This window comes from Triticum urartu, chromosome 5 (genome assembly GCF_003073215.2).
Source record: "Triticum urartu cultivar G1812 chromosome 5, Tu2.1, whole genome shotgun sequence".
Taxonomy (NCBI): domain Eukaryota; kingdom Viridiplantae; phylum Streptophyta; class Magnoliopsida; order Poales; family Poaceae; genus Triticum; species Triticum urartu.
Window position 1 is genome coordinate 630,371,323 of NC_053026.1, and position 12,063 is coordinate 630,383,385.

General features: G+C 48.8%; 2 protein-coding genes across 2 annotated transcripts; one reads left to right on the forward strand and one right to left on the reverse strand.

Annotated features, from left to right (window-relative positions):
- Positions 1–237: 237 nt before the first annotated feature.
- LOC125506384 (heat shock 70 kDa protein BIP2-like) lies at positions 238–4,114 on the reverse strand. The gene is made up of 5 exons (XM_048671207.1): positions 3,977–4,114; positions 3,580–3,887; positions 3,023–3,476; positions 2,653–2,937; positions 238–482 (listed from the first exon to the last, which is right to left on the reverse strand). The coding sequence occupies exons 1-5, from the start codon at positions 4,032–4,034 to the stop codon at positions 238–240; spliced, it is 1,350 nt and encodes a 449-aa protein (XP_048527164.1). The 5' UTR covers positions 4,035–4,114.
- A 298-nt stretch (positions 4,115–4,412) lies between these two features.
- LOC125506385 (aspartyl protease family protein At5g10770-like) lies at positions 4,413–6,533 on the forward strand. Its single transcript, XM_048671208.1, has 2 exons — positions 4,413–4,581; positions 5,011–6,533. The coding sequence occupies exons 1-2, from the start codon at positions 4,497–4,499 to the stop codon at positions 6,240–6,242; spliced, it is 1,317 nt and encodes a 438-aa protein (XP_048527165.1). The 5' UTR covers positions 4,413–4,496; the 3' UTR covers positions 6,243–6,533.
- Positions 6,534–12,063: the final 5,530 nt, after the last annotated feature.

A 12,063-nucleotide genomic window follows, 5' to 3' on the forward strand; every position in this document is an offset into this window, starting at 1 on the left:
GCAACCGATGCAGAAGGTGAAAGCTTCCACCTTCTTTTCTAAAACCGTACTATGTTTGTTTTTCTCTCTAAATAACATGGAACACATAAGAGAAGACCGCCTTATCAACCAGTACTGTATATGTATAAACTGATAGCACTGACAACTGGGACTCATGTTTCGTGTAAATCAAATTGCCAAGGTTACAAAAACCCTATGTATCTGCACTGCATATGCCTTCACACCCTATTTGTGTGTTTATTTTGCCAACCAGACAGGCCCCGAGACTCCTCCCTTGTAGCATTCATCCACGTATCTAGCAGACTCGGGACATGACAGAAGAGCAGCGCCCCGGATTACGGCGTCTTCGTCCCTGATTAGCCCTCTACCATTGAAGTAATCCTCGAGGAGCTGCCCAACCATGGGGATCCTCACACTGCCACCGACGAGAATGACCTCGTCGATGGCGTCCTTGCGGCTCTGCGTTTGGGAAGTGGGAGCACCTCAACTCCTAACTGGTCCAAGTCGGCTATTCTTTTTAGTGCATATGTCAATCAATCAACTATTGCTGATATCAGGAGCATCTTTCCTGTTAGTTCCATGGATGAGAGTTTTAATCACCTGGGCCACCCGTTAATCCTTCCAGCCAAGAATAGGGTTGTAGCTTACAATTTTGTTCTTGATAAATTTAAGGCTAAGCTTCCTTCTTATAAAGCTAACATGCTTTCACATGCGGCGAGACTTGAGCTTATTCGAGCTGTTTTCTCTGCCATTCCTGTTTATTACATGTCCAATATTTTATTCACCAAAAAATTTATTGCTAAACTCATGTCTATTATTAGAACTTTTTGGTGGACAGGAATCAGGGAGGACAATTCCAAGGGACTTTGCCTAAGAGCTTGGAAAGATATCTGCACTTCTAAGAAAGAAGGAGGGCTAGGAATTAGAAACCTTCATGCCATGAACCAAGGCCTCATCCTTGCCTCGGCTTGGAGACTTGCAAACAATCCAAACTCACATTTACATCTTGTTCTCAAATCGAAATATTTTTCAAATACCTCCATTTGGGCTGCCTCGTCCAACACTCCTAAGTCAGCTTTTTGGTCATCCATTCTCAAGATGCTACCTAAACTTAAGAACCATTCTTTCTACCGCATCACTCAAGGGAACATCTCCATTTGGAGCACTCCTTGGTGCTCAGCTTGGACTGATATTCACAATCATCTCATTATCCAACCTACTGGCTACATCTATCGTGCACAAGTGAGAGATCTTTGGCTCCCAGGGCATAAAACTTGGAACATCAGCTTAATTCATTCTCTTTTTCAGGAGCCGACGGCATCTATTATTACTCAGACTACCATCATTCCGGATGACTGTCCAGACATTCTTTGCTGGGATATTACTCCTAATGGTAAATGTAACTCTAAATCCACTTACAAGTTGTGTTTGCAGGATATTCAAAGGCAGCCAAGAAACCAACCTTCGCAGGTCTCCCTACAGGTTAAACAGCTTCTTAAGCAGGTTTGGAAGCAAAAATTGATGGCACCCAGAGTTCAAACTTTTGCCTGGAGGTTACTTCGGAAAGCTCTTCCAACAGGTTTGAGAGCTAGTCGATTTTCATCTCATATTTCTAAACAGTGTTGTCGTTGTGATCTTGAAGAGGATGACATGCATCTCTTTTTTCGTTGCACTTTTGCGAGAGCATCTTGGTTTGCTCATCCTTGGTACATCAGAAGTGATCTTCTAACTGAGAATCATCTTTCTATGCAAAGTGTTATTCATGCTCTGCTCAATATGAATCACCCCTAGGCATCTATATCTAACATTTTCAATTTCCTTTGGTGCATATGGAAATCTAGAAATGATTGCTTATTTGCTAGAAAAATGCCTCTTCCTCATCAGGTACACATTGCTGCTTCAGCTTTGGCTGAACACAATAATTACTTACAGAATTCAGTCCATGATGGTAAGCAAACTGATCAGCTTCTTACCTCTCATAATATAAGTACCTTACCTCAACAAGGCTGCACTGTTAGGACGGATCTTCTCATTTCAGGAGCTAAAATTTATTCTGATGCCGCTTTCAACTGTTCGAAGATTTCAGGACTTGTACATGGAACAACAGCTACTGGAGTTGGAGTGTTTCTCTGTTTTTTGCAGGATCAAGCTGAGGTCAATGTGCAAATTCAAGCTTCCACCCAAAACACAAGCACGCCTCTTCAAGCTGAAGCCCTTGCTTTTCTTCTTGCAGCTCAAATTGCTCACAGGCTTCACATTAATAGGCCTACTTTCCTCACTGATTGTCTCTCCTTGGCAAAAGCGGCAGCGAAAAGAAGTGTTTTGGCTGATTCTACCCCTTGGTCCATCAGGAAATATCTTGCTGAATTTTTCTCTCTTACTAAAGATCTCCAAGCGCATGTGTTTCATATATCAAGAGAGATTAATGGCATAGCTCACAATGTGGCTCATCAGGTTCTTAGATGTTCTATAGAACCTGACATTAGTTGTTTTGCTTCAGCTCATTCACATAGGACATGCCCTGTAGTTTACCTCCTTTCCAATATCAATTTTCAGGGCTATGTACTTCACGCTGTAAGATGTTACTGAGCTGAATAAAAGTGTTGGCGCTTGTGCGCCTTTCTCTGTTAAAAAAAAAAGAAGTGGGAGCACCTCCCATCACTACCGTGTCCACTATTTCCAGTGCTTTCTCGATGAGGTCACGGTTCAGCTCCTCGAACTTGGCCCGCGTGAGCTCCTCGTAGATATCTGCGCCTTCGCCGAGAACCGGTCCGATGTTCATCAGAACGCCATCTCGGTCGCTCAGTAACTTCTTGACCCTCTCGCAGGTTGCTCTCAGCTTCTTGAGAGCGCCCTCGTCCCCACGGATATCACGGTGATGCCTCTCCCTGATCAACTCCACGAAATGGTCCACAATCCTGTCAGTGAAGTCGTCGCCTGCATGGAAGAAGTGAACCAGATCGAGTTTAGCCTCCTGCCTTAGCAAAATCTGGAGCTGTGTATGCTCAGCTCACGTACGTACCGCCGAGGTAGGCATCATGGCGTTCCTCGAGGAGATGACCCGTGCCATCCTTGAATCTGAACTTTGTAGCGTGGCTCGTGCGGCCGCCGAGATGGAAGACGAGGACGACCTTGCCGTCGCCCCTCTTCTCGTGAAGGCGATATGCCGCGGCTGCCGCGACCTGCTCGTCGACGACCTTGGCGACACCGAAGCCACCGTGCAAGCGCGCAGCTTCTCTCCTGACCGAACTCCGTTGGGCACCATTGAAGTGCCCGGGGACGGTGACAAGGGCGCTCTCGATCTCGCGGCCCAGGCGCGCCTCCGCCATCTTCTTAAGCTCGGCCATGAGGATGCCGGCCACACGCTCGGGAAGGAAATTCATCACGTGGCCATCCTCGGTCTCCATCTGGATGCCGCATCTTCCCAGCTGTTCGGTGAATTGGTACGGCACTAACTCTGCTTCTCTCTTCACCATCTCGTTGTACATCCTATGTGAACAATTGAATTTGCGGAATCAAATAATCCATCCACTCGATCAGTTGTGCAAACTAGAAGAGAGTTAGTACTAAGCAAGTTACTTGCCTGATGCCGAGGAGTCGCTTGAAGCCGGAAACGGCCGTCCCGGGGCTGACGGCGGCGTGGTTCATGGCGGCCTCTCCGACAAGGGTACCGTTGTCTGTGAAGGCAACCCAGGAGGGGATGCAGAGCTGGTACGCGGTGTAGGGATCCAGTCGGCCTCCGTAGCCGGCGATGCAGGACTTGGTGTTGCCGAGGTGGATGGCCGCCTTTTCGTTCTGCGAGATCCCGTGGTACTGCAGGAACTCGTTGGCGCAGTACGCAGGCGACACGCCTCGCGGGAGGCCGAACGCCGCCGCTCCCGATGCCGCTGGATGTCATGCCGAGAAAATCAATCAAATTATCGAGAATTAGGCAACAGGAGATCGATCTATATCGGAGAGGGAGAAGAAAGCAGACCCATGGCCAGGAACAGGAGCAGAACGCCGAGGTAGAGGAGCGGACGAGTCGCCGCCATTGGAGCTTCTGTTTCTCGATCGGCGTGTTTTGGCGATCCGAGTTATCCGAGTGCTGGCTTTCTGCTAGCCGACGGTTGTACATCAGTATCGATCAGGCCGCGCCCGACTCCAACATATTATCCGAGTAATATTGACCAATCTGTATACGTCTCGTCCATGAAGTCATGTTTTTTTTTTCTTTTCTTTTGCAGGAGGCGAAAAAGTCATGTTGAAGTCATGCTCAAACTTCAAAGTCACAGTTGACACATGCATGCAGCTTGTTTAAAAAAAAAACGGTTGACACATGCATGCTTCACCTGCCAGCATCGATCGGTCACTAACTTCATTTCCACCTACTCATGTCCAGCTGAATCACGGAACAAGGCCGGCCACTGGATTCTACGACTGTTTGAACACCGGCCGGCCGGCTGCGCTCCAGTTCTTAATCCTCAGTCAGAAATCACAATCCCATTCCAGGTGCAATGGATTTTGCCATACTGTTGCTTCTCTTGATCTTTGCACCAGCAGGGATGCCATCATTTACCAGCTGCCCCTCATCCACCTTCGGTAAGTGATTTGCCTCTTTATCTTCTTCTTTACTTGCGGCTGCCTCTTTATCTTTTTGGTGCACATTATTAAACTAGGCTTGAATTTATTCTGATTTTTCCATTAAAAAACATCAATTTCCCATAGACGTCTGCAAGTGCAACTAATGGAGCCGTCTGACTTAATTTGGGATGGACTATTGTGTACAAATCGATGCTATATATCATCACTTTTCTTGGTAGCTCACCATATGTAGCTCAGTCAGTGTCGCTCATCTTCAACCTCGCTAGCCAATATCGTATGTCGTATCTCCCAATGTTAGGCTTACATTTTTCTTATGCCTGCAGTCTGCAGAGCACAAGTTACTTGCTTTTCTCAAAACTATTTTTACATTTTTGCAAAACTGAAATTCGCAAACAGGCACTTACATTGTTCTTACAATGACTGTAGATCATGTTGTCAACTCAGAAGGTGCACTTGAGTTCCCCTTGTTTCACACCGACCACCCGTGCGTCCAACAACATCGTGGTCGTCCGATGTCAACTGAAAGCATCAGTGAAACTGATGATACAGACCTACCCATTGACTTGATACGGAATGACAGCATAAACAACTTTGCCTTTCTAATGCCCGTCCAGCTGGGCACGCCACCGGTCTGGAACCTCGTGGCAGTTGACACTGGATCTCCATTCTGCTTTGTTCAGTGTAGACCTTGCACCCTCTGGTGCAACGATCAAGAGGGTGCTGGCCAGATATTCGATCCCAAGAAGTCCAAGAGTTTCAGGCGTATTGGGTGCTCGGCGAAAGCCTGCCGAGCACTTCAGTCGCGGCTGCGTCTGCCGTTCAAAGCATGCATGGAGAAAGAGGATAGCTGCCTTTACAGTGCCTCATACGGGAAAGGATCCTATTATTCAGTCGGCAAGCTGGTGGCAGACACAATCTCCATTGGGCGTGATGGCAAGGGATACAGTATTCCCAGCTTCATCTTCGGCTGCAGCTTGGACATCGAGTATGATCAGGGCGAGGCCGGCATATTCGGGTTCGGTGCCGCGCCGTCTTCTTTCTTCTCACAGGTAGTACGGGTGGTTAACTATCGGGCATTCAGCTACTGTTTTCCGAGTGACAGAAAGAAGACTGGATATTTGTCCATCGGGGATTACAACCGTGACAATTCTACTTCTTACACCCCCTTGTTCGTGGCTCATCAACGGCCAGTGTTTGCACTGACGCTGGATAAGGTGGTGGTCAATGGGATCACGCTGATCACAGACCCCTCAGAAATGATGGTTGACACTGGGGCAAAATGGACGGTGCTGCGGTCTGATACCTTCAGCCAACTTGAGACGGTAATCTCCAAGGCTTTGGGAACTTTGGGATATAAGCGCACCCTTGTTCTGGGACCAAATCATATGTGCTATGAGGAGGACTTATTCACAGTGTTCCGCAATTGGTCCGCTTTGCCTGTGGTACAACTTTCGTTCGACATGGGTGCTACACTTACATTGGCACCCGAGAGCTCATTTCATTTTAGAAGCAGTCATGGACTATGCACGTATTTCATGAGAGATGCTGGCATGGGGAAAGCAGGTTTGCAGCTGATGGGGAACTCGGTCACACGATCGATCGGCGTCACCTTTGATTTTCAAGGGGGGCGGTTTGCTTTTCGGGATGGAGACTGCTGATCAGTCAGTGTAATGCGAGTGTGACCGGTCAGTTGTTCTTATTAAATGCTCAATTAAAATGTTAATATTGTGTATTGGCAGGCAAAGGATTGGCACATCCTCAACGGCGCAGGACATGTCCTCTAGGACACCAATGACTGGCGCCGGGCATGAAGAGTTTGCGGCTGCTCCTGCGGTTCTGCTCGCTCGTTCAGGAGCTTCGTGTGTTCTTGTTTCAGTACTAGATTCCCAATAATTGTAACAATGCATGTCCAGCTTGTGCACTACTTGGCTATTAAAGAATAGAAAGATTATAAACCCTTTCGGTGTTGATTTTCTTTAGAGTCTCATACTATTGTTCTACGCTAGAGGATCTAGAGACGGAACCCTCGTATCCGTCTTGTTAGATGGGAAGCGTTCCTACTCTTCTATGGGGATCCGCGTTGGTTTATATTGATATGAGGCAGAAACAACCTCTGCCGTGGCGTACAAGCTTGGACCGATCGCTAGGATTCAGTCGTTACATGAGATCGCTAGAAAAGGGGATAGCTACGAGAGAGATAGAGAATAAGGAGTTTGTTGAGATTACAATTGATATTTATCTCTAATTCTAACACCCTCTGTCGATGTCAAACCAGCGGATCTCGGGTAGGGGGTCCCGAAATGTGCATCTAAGGCGGATGGTAATAGGAGGGAAGGGACACGATGTTTACCCAGGTTCGGGCCTTCTTGATGGAGGTAAAACCCTACGTCCTGCTTGATTATTCTTGATAATATGAGTAGTACAAGAGTTGATCTACCACGAGATCGGAGAGGCTAAACCCTAGAAGCTAGCCTATGGTATGATTGTATGTTGTCCTACGGATTAAAATCCTCCGATTTATATAGACACCGGAGGGGGCTAGGGTTACACAAAGTCGGTTACAAGGAAGGAGATCTACATATCCGTATTGCCAAGCTTGCCTTCCACGCCAAGGAGAGTCCCATCCGGACACGGGACGAAGTCTTCAATCCTGTATCTTCATAGTCCAACAGTCCGGCCAAAGGATATAGTCCGGCTGTTCGGATACCCCCTAATCCAGGACTCCCTCAGTAGCCCCTGAACCAGACTTCAATGACGATGAGTCCGGCGTGTAGATTGTCTTCGGCATTGCAAGGCGGTTCCTCCTCCGAATACTTTATAGAAGATTTTGAACACGAGGGTCGTGTCTGGCTTTGCAAAATAAGTTCCACATACCACCGTAGAGGGAATAATATTTACACAAATCTAATCTGCTGACGTACCCCGTAGTGTGACATCACACCACAACCAGGTCTTGATTCGAATCGTTTTTTCTAACCTATATCAGCGTGTTTCGCGAGGCAGTTTCTTTGGCACATCTTGTCGAAGCAGAGATCGTGTCCCCTTATTACGGTATTCCCATTAATACGGACGCGGGTAACCCAACCGTGCCTATTAGTAGAAGTCCTAAATCTTAGGCAAGTCCCAAACGGCCACGAGGAGGATGCTTGATATTTACCCTCTTTATAAAGGGGACAAGGCCTTTTCCTTTCGATCTTAATCGAATCCGCCTCTCGCATCGAGTTCCAACACCCAAAGCTCAGGTTTAGGCACTTCTGACCTTCAACTATGTCCGGATCCAACCTTCAAGGTCGGTGGATGGCTTCCTCCGTCACAGAGGAGGACATCAAGAAGTTGAGAGGGGCCAGATATCTGACCGCCGAAATTTCGCATCGGCTGCCTGCCCGAGGGCAGGTCGTCCCTACTCCCGAACCCAACAAGAGCGTCGTGTTCATCTTCCACTTCCTCCGAGGACTAGGCCTCGGTCTGGATCCCTTTGTTCGGGGTCTTATGTTCTATTACGGGCTAGATTTTCAATATCTGGCCCCGGATTCCCTTCTTCACATCTTGACATTTATTGTCGTATGTGAGGCCTCCCTCCGCATTACCCCTCACTTCGGCCTGTGGCTCAAGACCTTCGATGTGAAGCCGAAGATGATCGAGGGGCAGCACGCAGCGTGCGGAGGCGCTTCAATAAGCAAAATTGCCGACGCTCCATGGCCTGAGGGTTACTTCCCAGAGGTGTACGGATTATGGCAGCGGGAGTGGTTTTACATCACAGCTCCCCGAAGTGCCAAGTGGGTAGCTGCCCCCGCCTTCCGCTCAAGCCCCCACCACAACTGATGTCATGGATCAGCAGGGGGCTGAGCTGGGGTCCAGCCAAGGACGTGCCAATACTGCAAAGGCGTATCCGAGATCTCCTCGAGAGAGATATCAGTCTGGTTATGGTAGTGCAAGTTATGCTAGTCCGTCAAGTCTAGCCTTGCAAACGCCGGCCCCTTCGCATGTGGGAATTCAACCTGGAGGGACCGCGAGCCATCCAACATTTCCTCGGCATGACGCACGAAGAGATGTACAAATTGTTCTTCGGACCACAAATAATGTGTCCGAACATCACTGAGGATGCAGGTATGAGCTGCAATCGCCCGGATACCCAAGTAAGTAGCCCCGCATCCGAACACACTGTCCGTCTTATTTATAGCAATGTTGCCCTAAAAAAGAAACCCGCTCTTGGTCCAGGATTGGATAGCGAAGGCAAAGTTGATCAGGTGTCCGGCCCCCCTCCCTGAGACCTCACCAAATCCCGTGCTAACCAGGATGCTGGAGATCGCGCCTTATCAAGCGCCCTTGGGAGAAGATAAAGGGGGGGAACAAGGAGGTTAGCGCCTCCGCGAAGGAGGTTAGCCGGGGAGGAGGGACTGAAACTTCCTCTCCCCAGGGAAGGAAGAGGACCGCCTCCGAGGACCCGGAGACAATGGTCTCCAAACGGGGGAAGAATTCTTCACCGGAGGGTCCCACCTCGGGGGCTACCCTGGCCGCACTATGCCCTCAAGATGATCATCTCTCCACCGAGCTGTAAGTAAAAGGGTACTTAATAATGAAAATATCTCGCCTTACTTCTGAGGAAAATAACCGAAGCATTTATCTTGCAGTTCGGATCTTAGCCCTTCTCAGCAGAGCTCGTCTTTAGGGGATCTTCTTCCAGAGATGATGGAGAGCGAAATGCCTCCCCCTGCCACACCCCCTCACGAGGCGGGCGACCTCGAGGTGTCGTCGCGGAGGGTTTCTCCTGATCCGGCAAGGCCAGAAGGTAATCCTATGGCCACCCGAAGTCCTCAGTATCCGGCTCTTGAAGAGAGCAATCAAAAGAGTCCGGCACCGTCTGGTATGCGGTCGGACGTCCTGAGGGATCTGCTAAAGCGAGCGACTATCTCAGAAGAGCACCGTACGTTGATGGGTACGGTGATTGAAAGGATTTCGTCCGCCGAAAGTGGGTTGCATGAAGCCTTTATGAGTCTACTGACGGGTTTTGAGGTACGTGAAATGATGTATATTTTTGACAGTACCGCACATTTTTAGATGTGCCATGTGTAGATAGTAGCCCCTAAGACTCTGGTTGTCGTCGAAAACGGCGGCAAACAGAGGATCATAGTCCCAGGTAATAACCAGACCGCCTGTATGCGCAGGTGGTTGAAGCTCCGGTGGCTAGCCGGACTGATGGGTTTGCCGAACTAAAGCGGCAGCTAGATGCGGCAGATGCCGACATCGTGCTGGTCAACAAGCGGCTTGACGAGGCACAGGGTAGGTGATTTTTTTGGTGATTGTCACGTAATAAGAGCAGCATGATGCCAGTACCTTTAATATGTTGTGACTGCAGATGGAGCTGCCACCGTGGAGACCCTTCGGGCGGAGCTTGCCCGAGCCAAGGAGCAAGCAAGGAATAGCAATGCGGCCGCTTTAAAGGCGGCCGTAGAGTTAAGGGCCGAACAGGCCGCGCATTGCGAGAGCAAGGAAAAAATAGCCAAGATGGCTGTAGAGTTAAAAGCTGCTGCTGACCGTTACCAGCTTCTTGAAGAAGAAAACCGGGCGAAGGCGACGGACCTGGAAAAGGCCTGGGTGGCTGCCAAGGAAGCCCGCTCCCAAATTAGAGCGACGAAGGAGGAGTTGCATCAAGCTGCGGATATTGTATCCGAGAAGCCCTTCTTGTTGCGGACGAAGTTCGGGGATCCGAAGTATGCACCTCTGGACCGGCTATGGAGTTCTGCGGACGCCTATGTGGATTTGGCTGCAAGTGCTGCTGATGCGGTCGAGTATTTCAAGGATCGGAAAGATCACGAAGTGGAAAAACTGTTTTGGTCACAGTTTCATGCTCCAGCCCATCCGCTGCTGTTGAATGAGCAAATGGTCGAGTGGGCCGAGCTCCATAGATTATCCGGACTTGCCATGAGGTCCGTTGTGGATCATCTGTGGCCGAGAGGGCCAAGGCCGAATAACTACTTTAGTTTAGTGCAACAATTCCTTGGTGCTGTGCCACACATCGATGCTGTAAAGAGGTCGGCATGCATAGAAGGCTCGCGGATGGCCCTTGCCCGTGTCAAAACATACTGGGCAGAGATGGATGCCACTAATGTTACGACACAGGGTTCGGCCATAGGCCGAGTGGCTGCCGAGCACTACTTTGAAGAAGTTCTTGAAGGCGCTCGTTCGATAGAGGCTCAGTGCTCGAAGAATATTATGTTTGAGTGACATGTATTCCCATTGTAAAAACAATGTTTTATTGAGTTTATCAAGGCTGTATTTATACTTTTGGCCGAAAGTACTATGATGCCTCATGTGCGGCCGTTTATGTATATATGTATATAACCTGAAAGATGGCAGACGTCAGCTTCAGCCCCCACGCATATAATGCGGGGGTGTTCGCAGAAGACGCATGTTCACACTTGATCCAACGTCTTGGTCCATTAAGGAGGTGATAGCGCAACGAACTAGGCAACCGGACTATAATGGTTTAACACTTTCACTTAGCCAGAGGAGTTTGACAGTGAGGCTACTATATAGCCCCTAGTGGCTCCGCGCTCATCCGGATTCGGGGCGCGTACATGCCTGGCCGGGAAACGGCCCTTCGTTAAGGCGGAGGAATCCCGAAGATTCCGCTAGGTCATCGAGTGGTTGACCAGTCTCACGGTATATCATGACAGTTTTCAGCTTTCTCTACTGAGGTGCTCGTCCGGATGAACCAGGGCACAATCGCAGTAGTTCTGCTGGTGCCGCCTTAGCCAATAGAGCGGAACGTAAGGCAGCAAAACACAGGAGCCGGGTGAACCCAACATTTGACCAAAGACATGATTCGGAGCTGATGCATATAAGGCCAAACTCGCGACGCTGAACACTCCCTAAGGTATTCGGTCTTTATGATGTAAACCGGGCCTAAACAGTGCCCTTTGTAATAAGCCCCTGGTGTCCAGGTACGTGCAATATTCTGATGTGGCCACATGCCAATACATCAGCATCCTTCTCAATTGTATTGAGAATCCGAGGGATGTGTATCAACAAGAGACAGTAAAAAAGGTTTACGCAGGGTCTTAATCTAAAAAGAATCCTTGGAATGGGTCCCTGCTGCACGTCTGCGCCAGTGTTTCCGTTGTGCCGTATTCTGGACGGGTGTAGCATGATGGTCATCTAAAAAAGAAAGGAACTTAATTAAAAAGTTGTCGTGCAAAAGGTAGGTTATACTAAATAAACCATGTACAGTTCAAAATGAGTAAAGTTGAGCCTAATTTACACTTGTTTGCGCGTGTTGAGCCCCTTGTATTGTAATAGGGGTATAGCCATCAAACCTGTATCAATTACATATAGCTGCGTTGGACTCGTCCAACCGCATACGTGGTCTTAATGACCTGTCAGATGCTTTAGTTGGTGAGGCCGTTTAGTGTGCGACTACCAAGGCAGCCGCACGGTCTTCCGCGTACAAGGAGTGCTCAATACTTCCATTTACTGTAA